Below are 14,466 nucleotides of genomic sequence, written 5' to 3'. Positions count from 1 at the left end.
GGTATAGATACAATACAATTGGCATAGAAATTTAAATGATTCAATAACAAAATCAAATCAGGTTCTAATGAATTGGAATCAAATCAGTTTAGGAAATATTCCATATGATTTATCGCTGTTTGTCACACCCTTTCTAACCTTTCTCCCCCGTTTTCCTCAGGAGGGAGCGAGAGGCTACCACTGCCAGTGTCCACCAGGCTTCGTGGGCACCCACTGTGAAATCCAGAGGAATAAATGTGACGGCAGGCCGTGCCAGAACGACGGCCAGTGCCACGCAGTGCTGGACGGCTTCGTGTGCGAGTGCCTGCCAGAGTTTGGCGGACAGCTGTGTGAGGTGAGTGTCGCGTTTCCACGCGCCCCAGCATTAAACCGTTATTGGGAGTCGCGGCGATGATATGATGCGATGGGGGCATCCGACGAAGAGACACTCGAGACGTTTGGCAACTTCTCATTGACTGGCACATATTCACACTGTATGCCCAGGAGAAACCAGAAACTAGGATTCCTGCTTTCCTCTCAATTTACACTTTTCTATAATCATCCTCACTTCCAGCTTTGGAATAAGCTTTAGATAAACATTAATTTATGTATTAACTCGATTAATGTACAGTGCATAAAATATTGCAGCATTAAATGGTGAAGTTGCACATTGCTGCTGAATATCCCCCACCTCACCCTTCCTATGTGGCCTCCGAAACTCAAAACATGCTTAATTTGTCCATTGTGGGCTATTGTAAAAACATGGTGGCCCAAACTAGCCACCTTCTGATGTAAAGATAATTTTGCCAAATTATTGAATCTAAATTTTACACACTAGACCTTTTAAGTGCTGCGCCTAACAGCTATTTTTAATAATCCCTTAACATGTCGATCATTTTCTCAATCAATAAGTTGCTTTGTCCTTGATCAATAACTACATCCTTAAAAGTTTTTGGGGTTTTTCTTGCCTTGTTGAGAAAATACTTACATTTAGGAGCCTTAAATGAGAGTTTTAAGAAGATTTTTAACAATGCCACAAAATGCACAAATTGAAGTATTTATTAAAACTTTGTCACGCAAGCCAACGGCAGCATCCCAAGTGTGACAAATACGTCGTGTAATGCTGCGTTTCCAGCCAAACTCTACCCATCTGTTATGTTTCAAATGTTGCGTTTGACCGAGACGTTACATATGTGTGAAGTGTGTGTGTGTGTGTGCGCTTGAAGCTAAAGTAGGTTAGCACTGAGGAAACCGACACTTGGCCAGGTCTCCCGGGCTTTGAATGGAGGACATTGCTGGTCAGGAGCCAATCCTGATTTAGCATCTCTACTATAAATATGAGCCTCGCTGAATGAGGTGATGTTGTAGCTGTGCCCGCACACTACAGAAGACTTGGTGTGTGTGTTCCTGCTCCGCTGTGTCAAAATCTGCGATATCTCCCAGTGTCGTGCTTCTTTCGATGAGTATCTGCAAATGCGTGAAAGTTGGATTGTGTAGTGGTGTTTTGCCCATTCTTGTTTTCTCTCGTGAGGAAAATGAGGGCGAGTTTTAATCCCAGTGGAAATTTTCGGGAAGGCAAATCATGCAAAGACGCCTTTTATTTTCCTTTCTAAACATGTTGTCTTCATCATTTTCTGTTATACACAATTATTTCACTGTGCCAGCCCTAAAAAAGGAGCTTTAATTTGTTTATGGTGGCAGAGCTGATCCAACACCACTTATTTAGAATTTGTAAACTCCACCAACTAGGGCTGCAACTAACGGTTAATGTCCTAATAGATTAATCTGTCGGTTATTTTCTCAATTATTTGGGTACTTGTTTGGTCTAGAAAATGTCAAAAAATGTTGAAAAATGTTTCTCAAACCTGGACGTGATTATGTTCTCAAATGTCTTGTTTTGTCCACAAACCAAAATTATTCAATTGTAATGATTTCTTTGTTATATAGAGCAAAGAAACTCATAAAACGTGTTTTAATACTTAAGAAACACACAAAAAAACACTCAAACATACAAACTACTCATACCCATCCTTCATTGTCAAAATCGTAACTTTTTACTAATACTTACACCCAATAATTGTCCGAAACTGTTGTAAAAGCAGCCTCTGGTTTCATTAATGTGTTGAATGTTTACGGCCCACTTTCCCTGACAGACGATCCTCTGACCACACACATGCAAAAAGTAAAGAAAAACTGTATCTGGCCCTGACAGGGTAAAATAAACTGACCTCGCCGTCCTGTCGCTCTACTGTGCAGCACCTTAAATGGCAAAAAAAAGGGTTGAACCCCAGAGTTTATGCCCCCTTTCGTTACCTTGTGTTTACATAAACAGAGAGATTTTAACTTGTGCCCGTAGAAAAAGCAAAAATATTGCTCAGTATGGCCTCGATCGTCGCTTTGGTTTGACAGATGTGATGATTTGTCTTTATTGCCTTCACTGTGGTTCTGCGTGATGTCGCACTAGAGTCAACATTTGCCCTTGCGGTGGTCAGCGTCTGTACCTCTGTCTGTCCCAGAATAATCTTGTGAGATTAAGCAGGACGGAGAGATGTGGAACTAAAAAGGAGGGTGGAATTTCCCTGAAGAGCTTAGAGAAACTTAAGATTCACTCATTAATCACCAAAGAGTCACTTTGTTTAGATGAAGCTTGGTGATTGTTGTTGAGGCTCCTCATTCAGCTACTGTCTGTTAATCCTCGTGACAGCAGTGTTTTGTAGCTGACAGTAAAGAATATGCTGGTGCTAGTGGAAAACATGTAAAAATGTTTTATTATTTGTTGGTTTTGTTTTTGTACCGTCAACAAATAAGTTAAACCAACACAAATGTCACCTTTGGCTGCATTTAATTCTCAAAAAAATCTTATTTTGTTGACAAATTTAAACCCAAGGCTGTGCAATATTTCAAAAATAATCTTTATTTATGCAGCACTCCTCTAAACAAATGTACAAAATGCTTCACAAATGAAAACACAATTTTAAAAGACATGAAAACGCTGATAAAAGTAAATGAGTGCGACCAAACATAACCAAAAATAAAGAGGTGAAAACGCCACAGACTCGGCCTGTTGTATTTCCTCATATCATAATAAATTATGCAGTTTGCTTTTTGTTTTCTGTCCATAAAAAAGTTCAGAACCACAATTTACTTTATTCATCTGACGTCTATAATGATAATAATCAATATTAACTGATTTTTTTCTTCTTTAAATTAACTTCATATTCATATTGTCTCTTGGTGATTTCCACAGATTCCGACCTGGTCTCCCTCCGACTCCTGTGATCCGAGCCCGTGCGAGAACGAGGCCAAGTGTCACAGCATCAACCAGGACTTCTACTGCGCGTGTCCCGAAGGCTACGAGGGCAAAACCTGCGAGCGTCTCAAAGACAACTGTCACACTACTCCGTGTCAAGGTGACGGGAACTCCTGTGCGGAGGATGTTCAATAAAATGCTAAAAAAAAATAAATAAATCAACTCATTCCATCCATGTCTGTGTGTTTTCCCCCACCGTTAGTGATTGACAGCTGCACTGTTGCCGTGGCGACCAATGACTCGGCCAGAGTGCGACACATCTCTTCCAACGTGTGTGGGCCGCGAGGACGATGCGTGAGTCAGCCGACGGGCAACTTTACCTGCATCTGCGACCCAGGATTCAGCGGCATCTACTGTCACGAGAGTGAGTATTATTTAACCACATTTTTTTTTTAGATTATTTCACATATTTAATACTCTTATTTCCTCACCGTGTCTCCATTCTACTCTATTTTATTCTATTATCTACCTTTTTGTCTTTTTGGCGATTATACCACTACAAATTTCAAGGAATATCTTGTATCGTATAACTCATATTAATTTAAATCATTGTAGCTGAGTTTTAAGGATTTAAAAGTATCATTAGAGACAGAAATATGCTTATTTGGTGTGAAAGATTTTACACACAATAACTTAAGTATAACATATTTAATGATATTGGTGAACAATAACTTACTATATTTTGTGATGTTTTGTCCTTGTATAACAGCTGATAGGACTGTACATCATCCTATTCAATCCACTTTCAATCCATTTATAGAGCACATTTAAAAAACAACAGTTGGTCAAAGTGGTTTATCAAAAAATAAAGACTTGCCAATAAAATACATGAATTAAAACACTTAAAGTTATGATTCTTGGTATCCATATCAAGTCCAATACTGGTAAAAATCTCTTAATTGGATATTGGAATAAGGAAAAATGCAAAATCTGATCCTATATATCACATGTTTTATGCACAGATTGTAAAAATGTAAATAAATCAGCATTTTAGCCGAGTCATGTTGTGGGAACAGAATATTTGTCCCACAGTTGGAGAATTATGTCGTTTAAAATGGTTAAAATGGCACAAATGTAGATACTCAAGTTTGTGTCTTTAAGTCTTATAACTTTTGCTTCTCACCGTCACAGACGTTAACGACTGCATCAGCAGCCCCTGCAGAAACGGTGGCACCTGCATCGACGGCGTGAACTACTTCCAGTGCTTCTGTCCCGACGGCTGGGAGGGCCGACTCTGCGACCACAGTGAGTTCAGGACTCTGTGTGATTTAACCTCTGACCCCCTCCTTGCTGCTGCTGCTGCTGCCGCCGCCTGTCCTCCGTGTGCACAGAATTACTCTGAAAATAAACTGAACGCGCGCGTGTCCTCCTTTGCTCTGTCGCCAGATGTCAACGAGTGCAGACACAACCCGTGCAAGAACGGCGGCCACTGCGTCGACCTGGTGAACGACTTCTACTGCGAGTGTGCCGACAACTGGAAGGGCAAGACCTGTCATTCCCGTGAGTGATGTCCACGCTGTGTTAATGTGTTTATGTGCACAGAGAGCCGCGGCCCAGACTCTCCCCCACAGTGTCGCTCTACATCCATGAGTGTTTAGACAGCTGAAGCGTTATTCTCTACTTCTGATCCTGTAAGAAAGTTGCTTTTCTTTCTTCTCTCTGTGAATCAAAGAGTTATTTGTTTTGTACACAAACCAAAACGATTCAATTTGAGTGATTCCTTTATGTGGAGCAAAGAAACCAGAAAATATTCACATGTAAGAAGCTGAAAATGCAGAGAACTTGTTTTTTTTACTTCCAGGTGAGAGCCAGTGTGACCCGACCACCTGCAGTAACGGAGGCACGTGCTATGACCACGGCGATGCCTTCCGCTGTGCGTGTCCACCCGGGTGGGGAGGAAACACGTGCAACACAGGTGAGGGAGGCTCTGGACGATATAACCAAAAGTCCTTATTGTAATAAACATAAAAGTCAACGGTATTTGTAGAGCACATTTAAAAACAACCAAGTGCTTTCCAGATTTAAAGGCACAGTAACATAAAAGGTGTAAAATCAATAAAAAAATAGAAGTAATAAACAGTAAAATAGTGACAGAATAGTAAAAAAGGTCTAGCATCAGTCCCTATCGATAATTATCATCAATTGACATCATGATGGATGTCTGATAATTAAATGCTTGTGAGTTTAGCCCCTTAGAGAAAGTTTTAGACTAAAATTAGAAGTTAAATGTGGATTTAAACGTCAAAAACAGAGCAACATTTCATGAATTTTGAGGCAAAACAAACAATACATCGGTACATATTGAACCTGTGTTATGTTGATATTGAAGAATTTTTGATCTATCAAAGTGAAATGGTGCCAACGATTGTCTTTTTTAGCTCTACTTTTATAATGTGACTTTTTATCGTGGTCCATTTTCAATATGCAGTATTCTTTCATGTCTTTTACTGACATTTTATTTTCTAATCTGTGGAAAGACCTAAAAAGTGATTTCAACTTTGAGGTGAAGGCAGTTGTTTTTTAACCGCTGATCTCTTGTTAATTCTCTCTTTCTGCAGCAAAGAACAGCACGTGCGCCTCCAGTCCTTGTTCCAACGGAGGCACATGTGTGGGAGGAGGAGACACTTTCACCTGCATCTGCAAAGACGGCTGGGAGGGACCCACCTGCGACCAGAGTCAGTTCATCTGCATGAAAAACCTCATTTTATACCTTTTGGAGCTGCCTGACTACATTTTGAGTCACATCATGAGGATATGGCAACAGTAGCTGTTTTTTTTTATGTAAAATGTGTAATTCTTACTGTATGTGGCTACAATTATAGTCAAACACATCAAGTCTAAAATAAGTTTAACTCTTTATAAAACAACCATGTAATGAACCTGCCTTATAAAACCTCACCGACTCAAATGGGAATTAAAAGTCTATGAACTTGTATTTTGTCACTTTAATCCAAAGTGACAAAATACCATGCAAATTAAGATGAACACGTGTTTCTAATGCACAAACACAGCAAATGTATCTGCTGTGTAACTATATCACGGAGAATCTTAACATATATTGCATTTATAACAAAATAATTGGTGGGAAAAACAGGATTAAAGCCAAACATTTTTTGGAGTTTTTCTTGCATTTTATATAAAGAAAGGGACAAAACTACTGATACGAATGTGTTTATATTGACTCAAGACTAAATATCTCTTTTTATTTCTTCTCCTCAACAGATATAAACGACTGCAACCCTCATCCATGGTATGTACGACTGCCTTCTTCACTCTTCTCCTCCTCACAGGCTGAAAGAAAGAGTGAAGGAGCTTCTGAAAGAAGTGGAAGTTTTGCTTAAATCAAGCCTCAAAGAGGGGAATCTCACAGTGAAGGGGTGCTCATTGATTGAATAGGATGAAGAGAGGTGGGGTGAGAGATTTGGGGTTAGTCGACAAGACTTCCACCTAACCCCGTAGTGAATGCAGGTGGGGGGAGGTGGGCTACGTATCCATTCTTCCCGTGCGACCTGGGGGGGAGCCGGGCTTTGAGGAGGACTGGAAGAGAGGCAGGATGAGAGGAGAGGAGGGGAGGGGAGGGGGGAGGGACTGGACACGCCTATTAGCATCTGAAAGGTGGAGGCTGGTATTGATGAGATGAATTGAGCCTCGTGACCCCCACCATCTCCACCGAGACAAAAAAAATGATGTGGCTTTGTTGCAGCTGGAAGGATGTGACTGTCGTTTGACTACCTCCTAATAGTTTTTGCTTTTATTTATTTATTTTCCCCCTCAGTTACAACGGCGGTATCTGCGTGGATGGAGTCAACTGGTTCCGGTGCGAGTGCGCTCCTGGTTTCGCCGGACCAGACTGCAGAATCAGTGAGTTTCTTCATCATTTTACTCAAAAAATGTATTAAATTAAACTACATCACAAAGACATTTTTTGCCCAGGAGGTATTTCTTATGAAATTATTGCATTAAAAATGCAAATGAAAGCACCTGCAGATGGTTTTTAAAGATAAAAGTATCTTGTGGTGTCCCACAAGGTTTTATTATGGGCCCCTTTCAGTTCCCAAAAAATCGAATGCATTTAAATTCTCTGTTGTTGTCTTTCAATTCTGCACCTTGCAACAAATTACCTGGTGTCTTTGCTACCTCGGTGTGCCTTTGGTGGATGCACACAAAGGAGGAACACTTGTCCTCTCGCAGAAGTTAAAAAGCTATATTTTATGGCTTAAGACCTTAAAAAAATCTATAATTTAATGAGGTTTTCGTATGATTAAGAGATGGTGCAAGGAAGGAACCAAGGAAAAAAAGAGGTGGACAATAAGGAGATGGACACATTGACACCTAAATGCAGGACCAGGGCACCGCCCTCTCCCTTTTTTCCTGGTTCTTTAACGCCTCGCGGGTCAGAGGTCGTCCCTCCTCCATACTCACGCAGTCTCACAAACACACACTGAGGACAAATTACCCAGTGACCCCGAAATTCTTCTCCTCCAGCCCCCTTTTGTTTTGGGGCCGGACAACGTTCACCTTTGCTGTCAGGCTCAAATTTGAGAGAATTCTCAACCCGGGGCCGTGTTCATGTGAAATCTGGGTGACAATGGTCGGGGTCTCTCTGAGAGTTTGGTGTGGAGACACAAGTGATGCATGTCTTTTCAAAGAGCCGCTGGAATAAAGGGAGAGGTTGATTATTAAACATGTGCACTATTTACCCATTGATTCCCCAATGAAGTTTTTTTGTTTTGTTTTGTTTTGCCCTGTGTGGTGGTTTCTAGTCTCGACTGGCTGCTGTTTCCCTCAGCGCCAGGGGCCATAAAATAAATCTGTGAGGGGGTCATGGGTTGACTGGCAAAATAGGTCATGAGAAGAAATAACATTATTATTTTTGTCTTTCTCACCTCTGGAATCTAGAGATTATTCATACGGTCATTAAATCATGGTTAAACTGCCTTCATCTCAGAGGTCTGTGCAACCAGTGACACCAGCTTTTAAAACTCTTAACAGTGAAATGTGTTCGTATGAATGGAATCAGCGAGCTCTGTGGATTCCTGGGAAAGTAAATCTGTGATTTTTTCTTTATCGTGTCAAGTTGATAACACAATGTAAAGAAACAGGAAGAGTGCCGGCATGGATAAGGTGGAAATCTAGTGAATTAAGTTACACTTGTGCAGTACCCGTCCAGTGTCTGTTTGTTTGTTTGTTTGTTTTTTACCGATATCTTTTGTTTTTCTCGTCCAAACAACGTGAGACTCGGCACTGCACACACTGGCGCCCTTTAGAAAAATCATATTTAAAACATGTTAAGTGACTTGTTGGACAGTTATGCAATAGACGGACAGATTGTCCTTGCATTTGTAGAATGCTAAAGAAATAAGAAAATAGGTGTTTAAAAATAGCAATAAAATACCACAGAATAGATGTAAATGTAAGATAAGATAAAAAAATAAATAAAAGGGAAATGAGTGAGCGACATCTTGTAGTTGTTTCTGCATGTTCTGGTTTCACTTTTATTAAATCATTCTGTGCTTGTTTCAAACCGAACTGTGACACACACTTTTACTCTCCGCAGACATAAACGAGTGCCAGTCTTCACCCTGTGCCTACGGCGCCACATGTGTGGATGAGATCAATGGCTTCCGGTGCATCTGTCCTCTGGGTCGAACAGGAGCTCGGTGCCAGGAGTGTGAGTCGATGTGTTTTTTTTTGCCTTTTCATAATCAGAGCTCTGTATTAAGTCCATTCAGACACTAAACAGATCACTCTGTGTGTGTGTGTGTGTGTGTGTGTGTAGTTATAGGCATCGGGAAGAACTGCCACTACGCCGGACTGCAGTTTCCCCACGGCAGCCGCTGGGAGGAGGAGTGCAACAACTGTCACTGCATCAACGGCAAAGTGGACTGTACCAAGGTAATTAAAGCTCCAGTGTGTGCGATTGGGATCTGGCGAATCGATGTTTGGCTGTAGTTGTAGTGACATAAACATCTGCTGGGTATCTTTTTTCATATAACGTGTGTAAAACGTCCTTTGCTCCTGTGCGTCCAGGTGTTGTGCGGTCGTCGTCCGTGCCTGCTCCAGTCGTCGGGTGAGGAGCCGAGGGAGAAGTCCTGCCCGGCCGGACGGGAGTGTCTGAAGCACAACTACTTCACCTGCTTCTCCCCTCCGTGCCACCAGTGGGGGGTTTGCTCCGTGGCCGGTTCCTCGCTCCCACAAGTCACCACCAAGTGCCAGCCAAACAGCGGGCATTTGGACAACAGCTGTGTCCGCATGACACTTGTCTTCAACAGAGACAGAGTACCACCAGTGAGTCACGTCCTCCTGAGTCATGTGTCCCATGCTTCAGACGTGCAGTTTTGCGTTGTTAATTGTGTCGGTTGTTGTCGCTGATCGGTGTTTGTCGCGCATGCAGGGAACAACGGTGGAGAACATCTGCTACGAGCTGACGTATCTTCCCGGCATCCGAGTTTTGGCAAAGGACCACGCCCTCCTTCTCCTCTGTGACGTCTCGCACTCAGATCGGGACGCCGTGGAGGTGGCGATAGTGAGTGCACGATTTAAAAAAATATCGATTCTGGTGAACAGTGTCCGCTTACTTTGTGTAGGAATCATTACAACTACTACTACACGGCAGTGAAGACACACAGTGTTGGATGTCCTGCGTTCTTGGCAGGCACTGTTGAAGTTGAACAACTGCTCGTCTTCTGGTTTATTGTACGAGACAATCGAGCCCACAGTTACTCACACAGGCTGTTGCAATAAATCAGATTGCGTCAGTTGTCAACATTGCACTCCAAAGTTAACTTAAAAGAAGAGTTTGAATGCTGGGAAACAGGATTATTTTAAATATTTTAACAAAGAAAATTCAACATTTTATATCTCACAAATTGATTGAAAAATAGTGTAACTTTTGTGTGACGCAACTTTGTGACTCCACAAAATACACACTCTGTAAGTCACATTGCAAGGTGACATCAATTATTCAGAATGTTAATTTGGCAGATGTTGCAGCTTCATGCGTCCAAGTCCTCGTGTTTCATCTTCCTCTCTTTTCCTGTGGCCTCGTTCGTTCTCAGTCTTTCCACCCAGAAGATCTCCAGGACCACAGTCTGATCAGGATGGTAGCCAGTGTTATAGAAGGCACGCTGTCACGGCGGCACAACAACACCATAATCCTGGCGGTGACTGAGGTCAGAGTGGAGTCGCAGGTCATTAAATCCTCAGTGGGTGAGTAATAATTAACAAAGGTGTTCCACAAGGCTTTGTTATGGGGCCCCCTTTCAGTTCCTAAATGAATCAAGTGAATTCTCTTTAAGTTCTGCGTCTTTTTCCTCCGACAGATTACCTGGTGCCTTTACTGTGCGTGGTCTTCTGCCTGCTCTGCCTCTTCTGCATCATCGTGTGCGTCTGGTGGACGCGCAAGCGGAGAAAAGAGCGCGAGAGGAGCGCCCGATCTTCCGCGGACGAAAGCGTGAACAACCAGTGGGAGCCGCTCCCGCTCGTCACGGGACGTCAGCAGCAGCAGCAGCAGCAGCAGCAGCTGCTGAAGGAGAGCAACAGGGAGGCCGAGCAGGAGCGCAAAAAGCTCATGGGCTCCTCCTATCGGACGTGTGACGAAGGGGAGGAGGAGGATGAGGAGGAGGAGATGGAAGGCGAGCTTGAGCTCGAGGAGGAGTGCGGTGGAGCCGAGGCGGGAAAGCAGCCGGTTTATAAGTACTCTAAGACTGCAGTGCAGTCCAGCGGGGCCGTGATCTGCACCCTGCACAGCTCCAGTTCAGCCTTCAAAGCGCCGCACCGGACCCCGAGCTACAGCCCCAAAGACAACCGCTGGAAAAACGTCAGTGGCGTCTTGACGGGTCAGAAAGACCACAGAGACCACTGTGTATAAGAAATGTCACAACAGAACTCGCGGCGTTGCAAGCGAGACGAGCTAATTCTTATTTTCAGACTACTTTTGGAAAGAGAGTAAAAGAGGCTTGTGTGTTTTCAGCAAGTCGCTCTTTGTTTTTCGATGTTTTCGTCACTGTCACCTGAAGCCATTTTTTTCTCTTTTGTTGGGTTCAGGAGGCTAGAGCACAGTGAACGTCCTTTTTCTTTGTTTGTTTGTTTGTTTTGTTTTTGCTTCTGTTGGCTTATTTTTCTTTCATTATGTACAGAAGGAGCTGATGTGTAACAGTTTGTTTTTTTCCACGAGTCAAGAGAAGCTCTCTGCAATTCTTTTCGGTTTTTGCGTTGATGGGTTTGTGACCGTTTAAGAGGCGGCGATGAATCACGAAAAAAGGAGAAGCGACAACAACAAACTTTGTATAAAGATTTTTGTTTTTGTTGTTGTTTACAGATTATGATTTAGTTTAAAATAGTCAGTGGGCTCCTGTTGAGTGTCTGCAGTGGGGGTGGGGGGGTGGGGACAGATACACAATAAAGGGACGGTAGAGGACGGGGATTTAAGGGGAAACGACGTCCCCTTTTTTGCTCCGTGTCTTTGCAGCTTTGCCCGCCTGTGGCCGTCATGCGCCAGCCTTACCAAAACACTTGGCCTGGAGGGGGAGAGGGGACAGAAAACCCCAGTGCCTACTATGTGGCCTTCCATTGTTTTTGTTTTTGTTGTTTTTTTTTTCTCTCTCCTGTCTCTCAGTTGTCTCGGCTGAAAGAGTTTATTTGTTGTTGTTTTTTGTTTTTTTTGCAGTATTTGAGTTGGTAGCAAGTGCCTTTTCTACGAGCCGCGTTGAGACGGCTCAGCCCCCAAGTTTGACCTCGTCGTTCTCGAAAATCTCCCAAAAAAAAGAAAAAAAAAGGGACGCAACAGAGTTGTACATTCAGAGAGTTCAATGTCCACAGCAACGCCACTCAAGGTATTTGATCAAAGCAGAAATGAATACTCTGTACATAACGTGTAAATACTAAAGGAGTCGCTGTGTATATTTGAAATAAGTAACTTAAAGACAAGTCACACATTTTTATTATTATTATTATTATTATTATTGTTATTATGATTATTATAATTTTTCTTTTTTTACAATGCCATTCCTTTTATTTATGCCAGTTGAAATAGGCAGGTTTTATATAACACTTCATATCCAGTCCCACAGTTAAGAACCTTTACAGTGAGGTACCACCACGAAGGGATTTGTGAAGGGTTTAAAAATGGTTTCACACGCATCAGTAAATCTGACGCTTTTTTTGATTGCAAAATCATCACTCCTGCTCTTCCAAATTATGATTTGATCCCAGAGAGTCACCCCGTTTCTTTTATCTTTACTCGTATATTAATTTATTACGTTTTTGTTTTTTTTAAAGGACCAGCCATTTCTAAAAACCCGTCACAAACCCCTTTTTTTGTTACGTTTCAGGTGCCTTTAATGTATCGAGTCAACACGTTACTTTGTGTGTAATCGATGATCCTCTCTTTTTTATGTTGTTGGTTTGTTTTCATTATTAAGGAAAGTTAACACTTTAAAAAAGGAAAAAAAAAAAAAGAAAAAACATTGTGTGGTGTAACGTGGCGTGTTTTATTCGCCTGCTCTCCTTCTCTCTCACTTTTGCGATAAAAAACTGACGGAGAATTCAAAAATCTATCGAAAAAACAATAAAAAACCGAGTCCACCACAGTCAAAATGTGGACGTCACGCATTCAGCTTCATGTTTGGTTTCAAGGCTTTAATGAAGGGAACAATATTTGCAGATGGTGTTACTTTTGGCGCAAAACCACGCAAATGTCCTTTTTTTTGTTTTCATTTCTTTATTCTTTTTTTTTTTTTTAATTTACCAACTCAGTTCTAAAATCACAAAGTTTTACTCCCCCCCTTTCATATCATGTCTTTGTCTCAGAGCACCATCATATTTTCTGTAAATGGGACACGGCAAAAATTAAAGAATTAAAGATGCATCACTGCTGGTGTTAAAAAGCTGAATAATGCATATTGTATACATTTTATTCCTCGAGGGGACGTCAAGTTCATTTTTGTACAAAGTGGGAAAAAAAAAGAAAAAGAGAGAAAAGAAAAAAAGGTTTCCATTCTTTTTTTAGTGGATGTTTAATTGTTCTAAATAATCATCCCAGTTATTTATTAAAAGCAGTTTTGACACATCTTGGATCACGCTTGTAATATTTGGTTTGCCAAAGGGTTCATAAATCTGTCCTGGACTTTTCAACCACATCACACCCACACACACACACTCTTTATTATCCTAACAGGAGTTTTGGTGAGTCATGGTTCAGCTAGTTATTATTTCACGATCTTTAACTTGAGCAGCCATGTAGTTTGTTTGTGACCCCACATTTAGATTAGGGTAAAAAAAAAAGAAATTGTCTCGGAAGGAAAATCATCTTTTTTGTAATTATACAACTGAGATTTCAAGGTTAGATGGACGGAATCGAAACCCAGCACCTTCCTGCTTTGAGGCAGCAGTGCTAACCACTGTGCCACCTGTGCCAAACACTGCCAGGCATGCACAGAGGTCTAGGTACTTTGTTGAAATTGACAGAGGCGACTGTATGTCGGATCGGAAATGGACATAAAAGTTCCTGTGGACATTTTCCAGAATTTTTCCTCCAGGTTCCTCGTTAAATGTTACTATATTGAGTGAGACCAAGTAAAAACACAACAGGAAAAGCCTCTCAGACACTGATTTCTCGTGCTGCATATGTTTTTAAATGTACGTCAAACTCTGGAAAAGTGTCCACACCTAATTATCCCTGATTTTATTTCATTCATTCATTAATTCATTCATCCATTGTCTACCTCTTTACCCTCCTCATGGGGTGTCCACACATTTTGTCCAAAAGAGGGCCAGATTTCATAATGTGAAGATTTCCAGGAGCCAATGGTCCCTTCAGACCAGTAAAAGTGACGCACTGTTTTATAATATTTTCATTTCCGTGGTCAAAACATCATTTTTTATTGGCAATGGGACCAAGAATTGGCCTTTCTTTCATATCTGGAGTCAAAAATAACGTAACAGAACTTGAGGTGAATGCATGAATCTGTCTCTGTCACAGGTGGGATTCAAACTCAGGACTGCGGGCCGTACAAAATCTGTCCGAGGGCCGTGATTGGTCCGTGGGCCGGACATTTGGACATGCCGGGTTTAGAGCGTTCACTTGTGTGGACTGTGGGGAGGAAACTGCATGGAGAAAGACCGGGATCACGAACCTGGGTCTTTTTTGCTGTTAGGCAACAGTGTGAGCCACTATG

General features: G+C 41.9%; 1 protein-coding gene across 2 annotated transcripts in view; it reads left to right on the top strand.

Annotated features, from left to right (window-relative positions):
• jag2b (jagged canonical Notch ligand 2b) overlaps positions 1 to 13,358 on the top strand; it is a 51,413-nt gene extending 38,055 nt beyond the window's left edge. For both annotated transcript variants that reach the window (XM_044049080.1, XM_044049081.1), the window contains 15 exons: positions 161 to 334; positions 3,227 to 3,389; positions 3,492 to 3,653; positions 4,421 to 4,534; positions 4,676 to 4,789; positions 5,091 to 5,204; positions 5,848 to 5,964; positions 6,512 to 6,539; positions 7,065 to 7,150; positions 8,847 to 8,960; positions 9,069 to 9,184; positions 9,320 to 9,577; positions 9,684 to 9,815; positions 10,348 to 10,498; positions 10,612 to 13,358. In XM_044049080.1, coding sequence (XP_043905015.1) covers positions 161 to 334; positions 3,227 to 3,389; positions 3,492 to 3,653; positions 4,421 to 4,534; positions 4,676 to 4,789; positions 5,091 to 5,204; positions 5,848 to 5,964; positions 6,512 to 6,539; positions 7,065 to 7,150; positions 8,847 to 8,960; positions 9,069 to 9,184; positions 9,320 to 9,577; positions 9,684 to 9,815; positions 10,348 to 10,498; positions 10,612 to 11,159 — 2,391 coding nt within the window. In that variant the 3' untranslated portion in view covers positions 11,160 to 13,358. The remainder of the gene's footprint in view (positions 1 to 160; positions 335 to 3,226; positions 3,390 to 3,491; positions 3,654 to 4,420; positions 4,535 to 4,675; positions 4,790 to 5,090; positions 5,205 to 5,847; positions 5,965 to 6,511; positions 6,540 to 7,064; positions 7,151 to 8,846; positions 8,961 to 9,068; positions 9,185 to 9,319; positions 9,578 to 9,683; positions 9,816 to 10,347; positions 10,499 to 10,611) is intronic.
• The last annotated feature ends 1,108 nt before the right edge of the window (positions 13,359 to 14,466 follow it).

Source organism: Solea senegalensis, linkage group LG17 (genome assembly GCF_019176455.1).
Source record: "Solea senegalensis isolate Sse05_10M linkage group LG17, IFAPA_SoseM_1, whole genome shotgun sequence".
NCBI classification, from domain to species: domain Eukaryota; kingdom Metazoa; phylum Chordata; class Actinopteri; order Pleuronectiformes; family Soleidae; genus Solea; species Solea senegalensis.
This window is presented reverse-complemented; position numbering and strand designations above follow the sequence as displayed.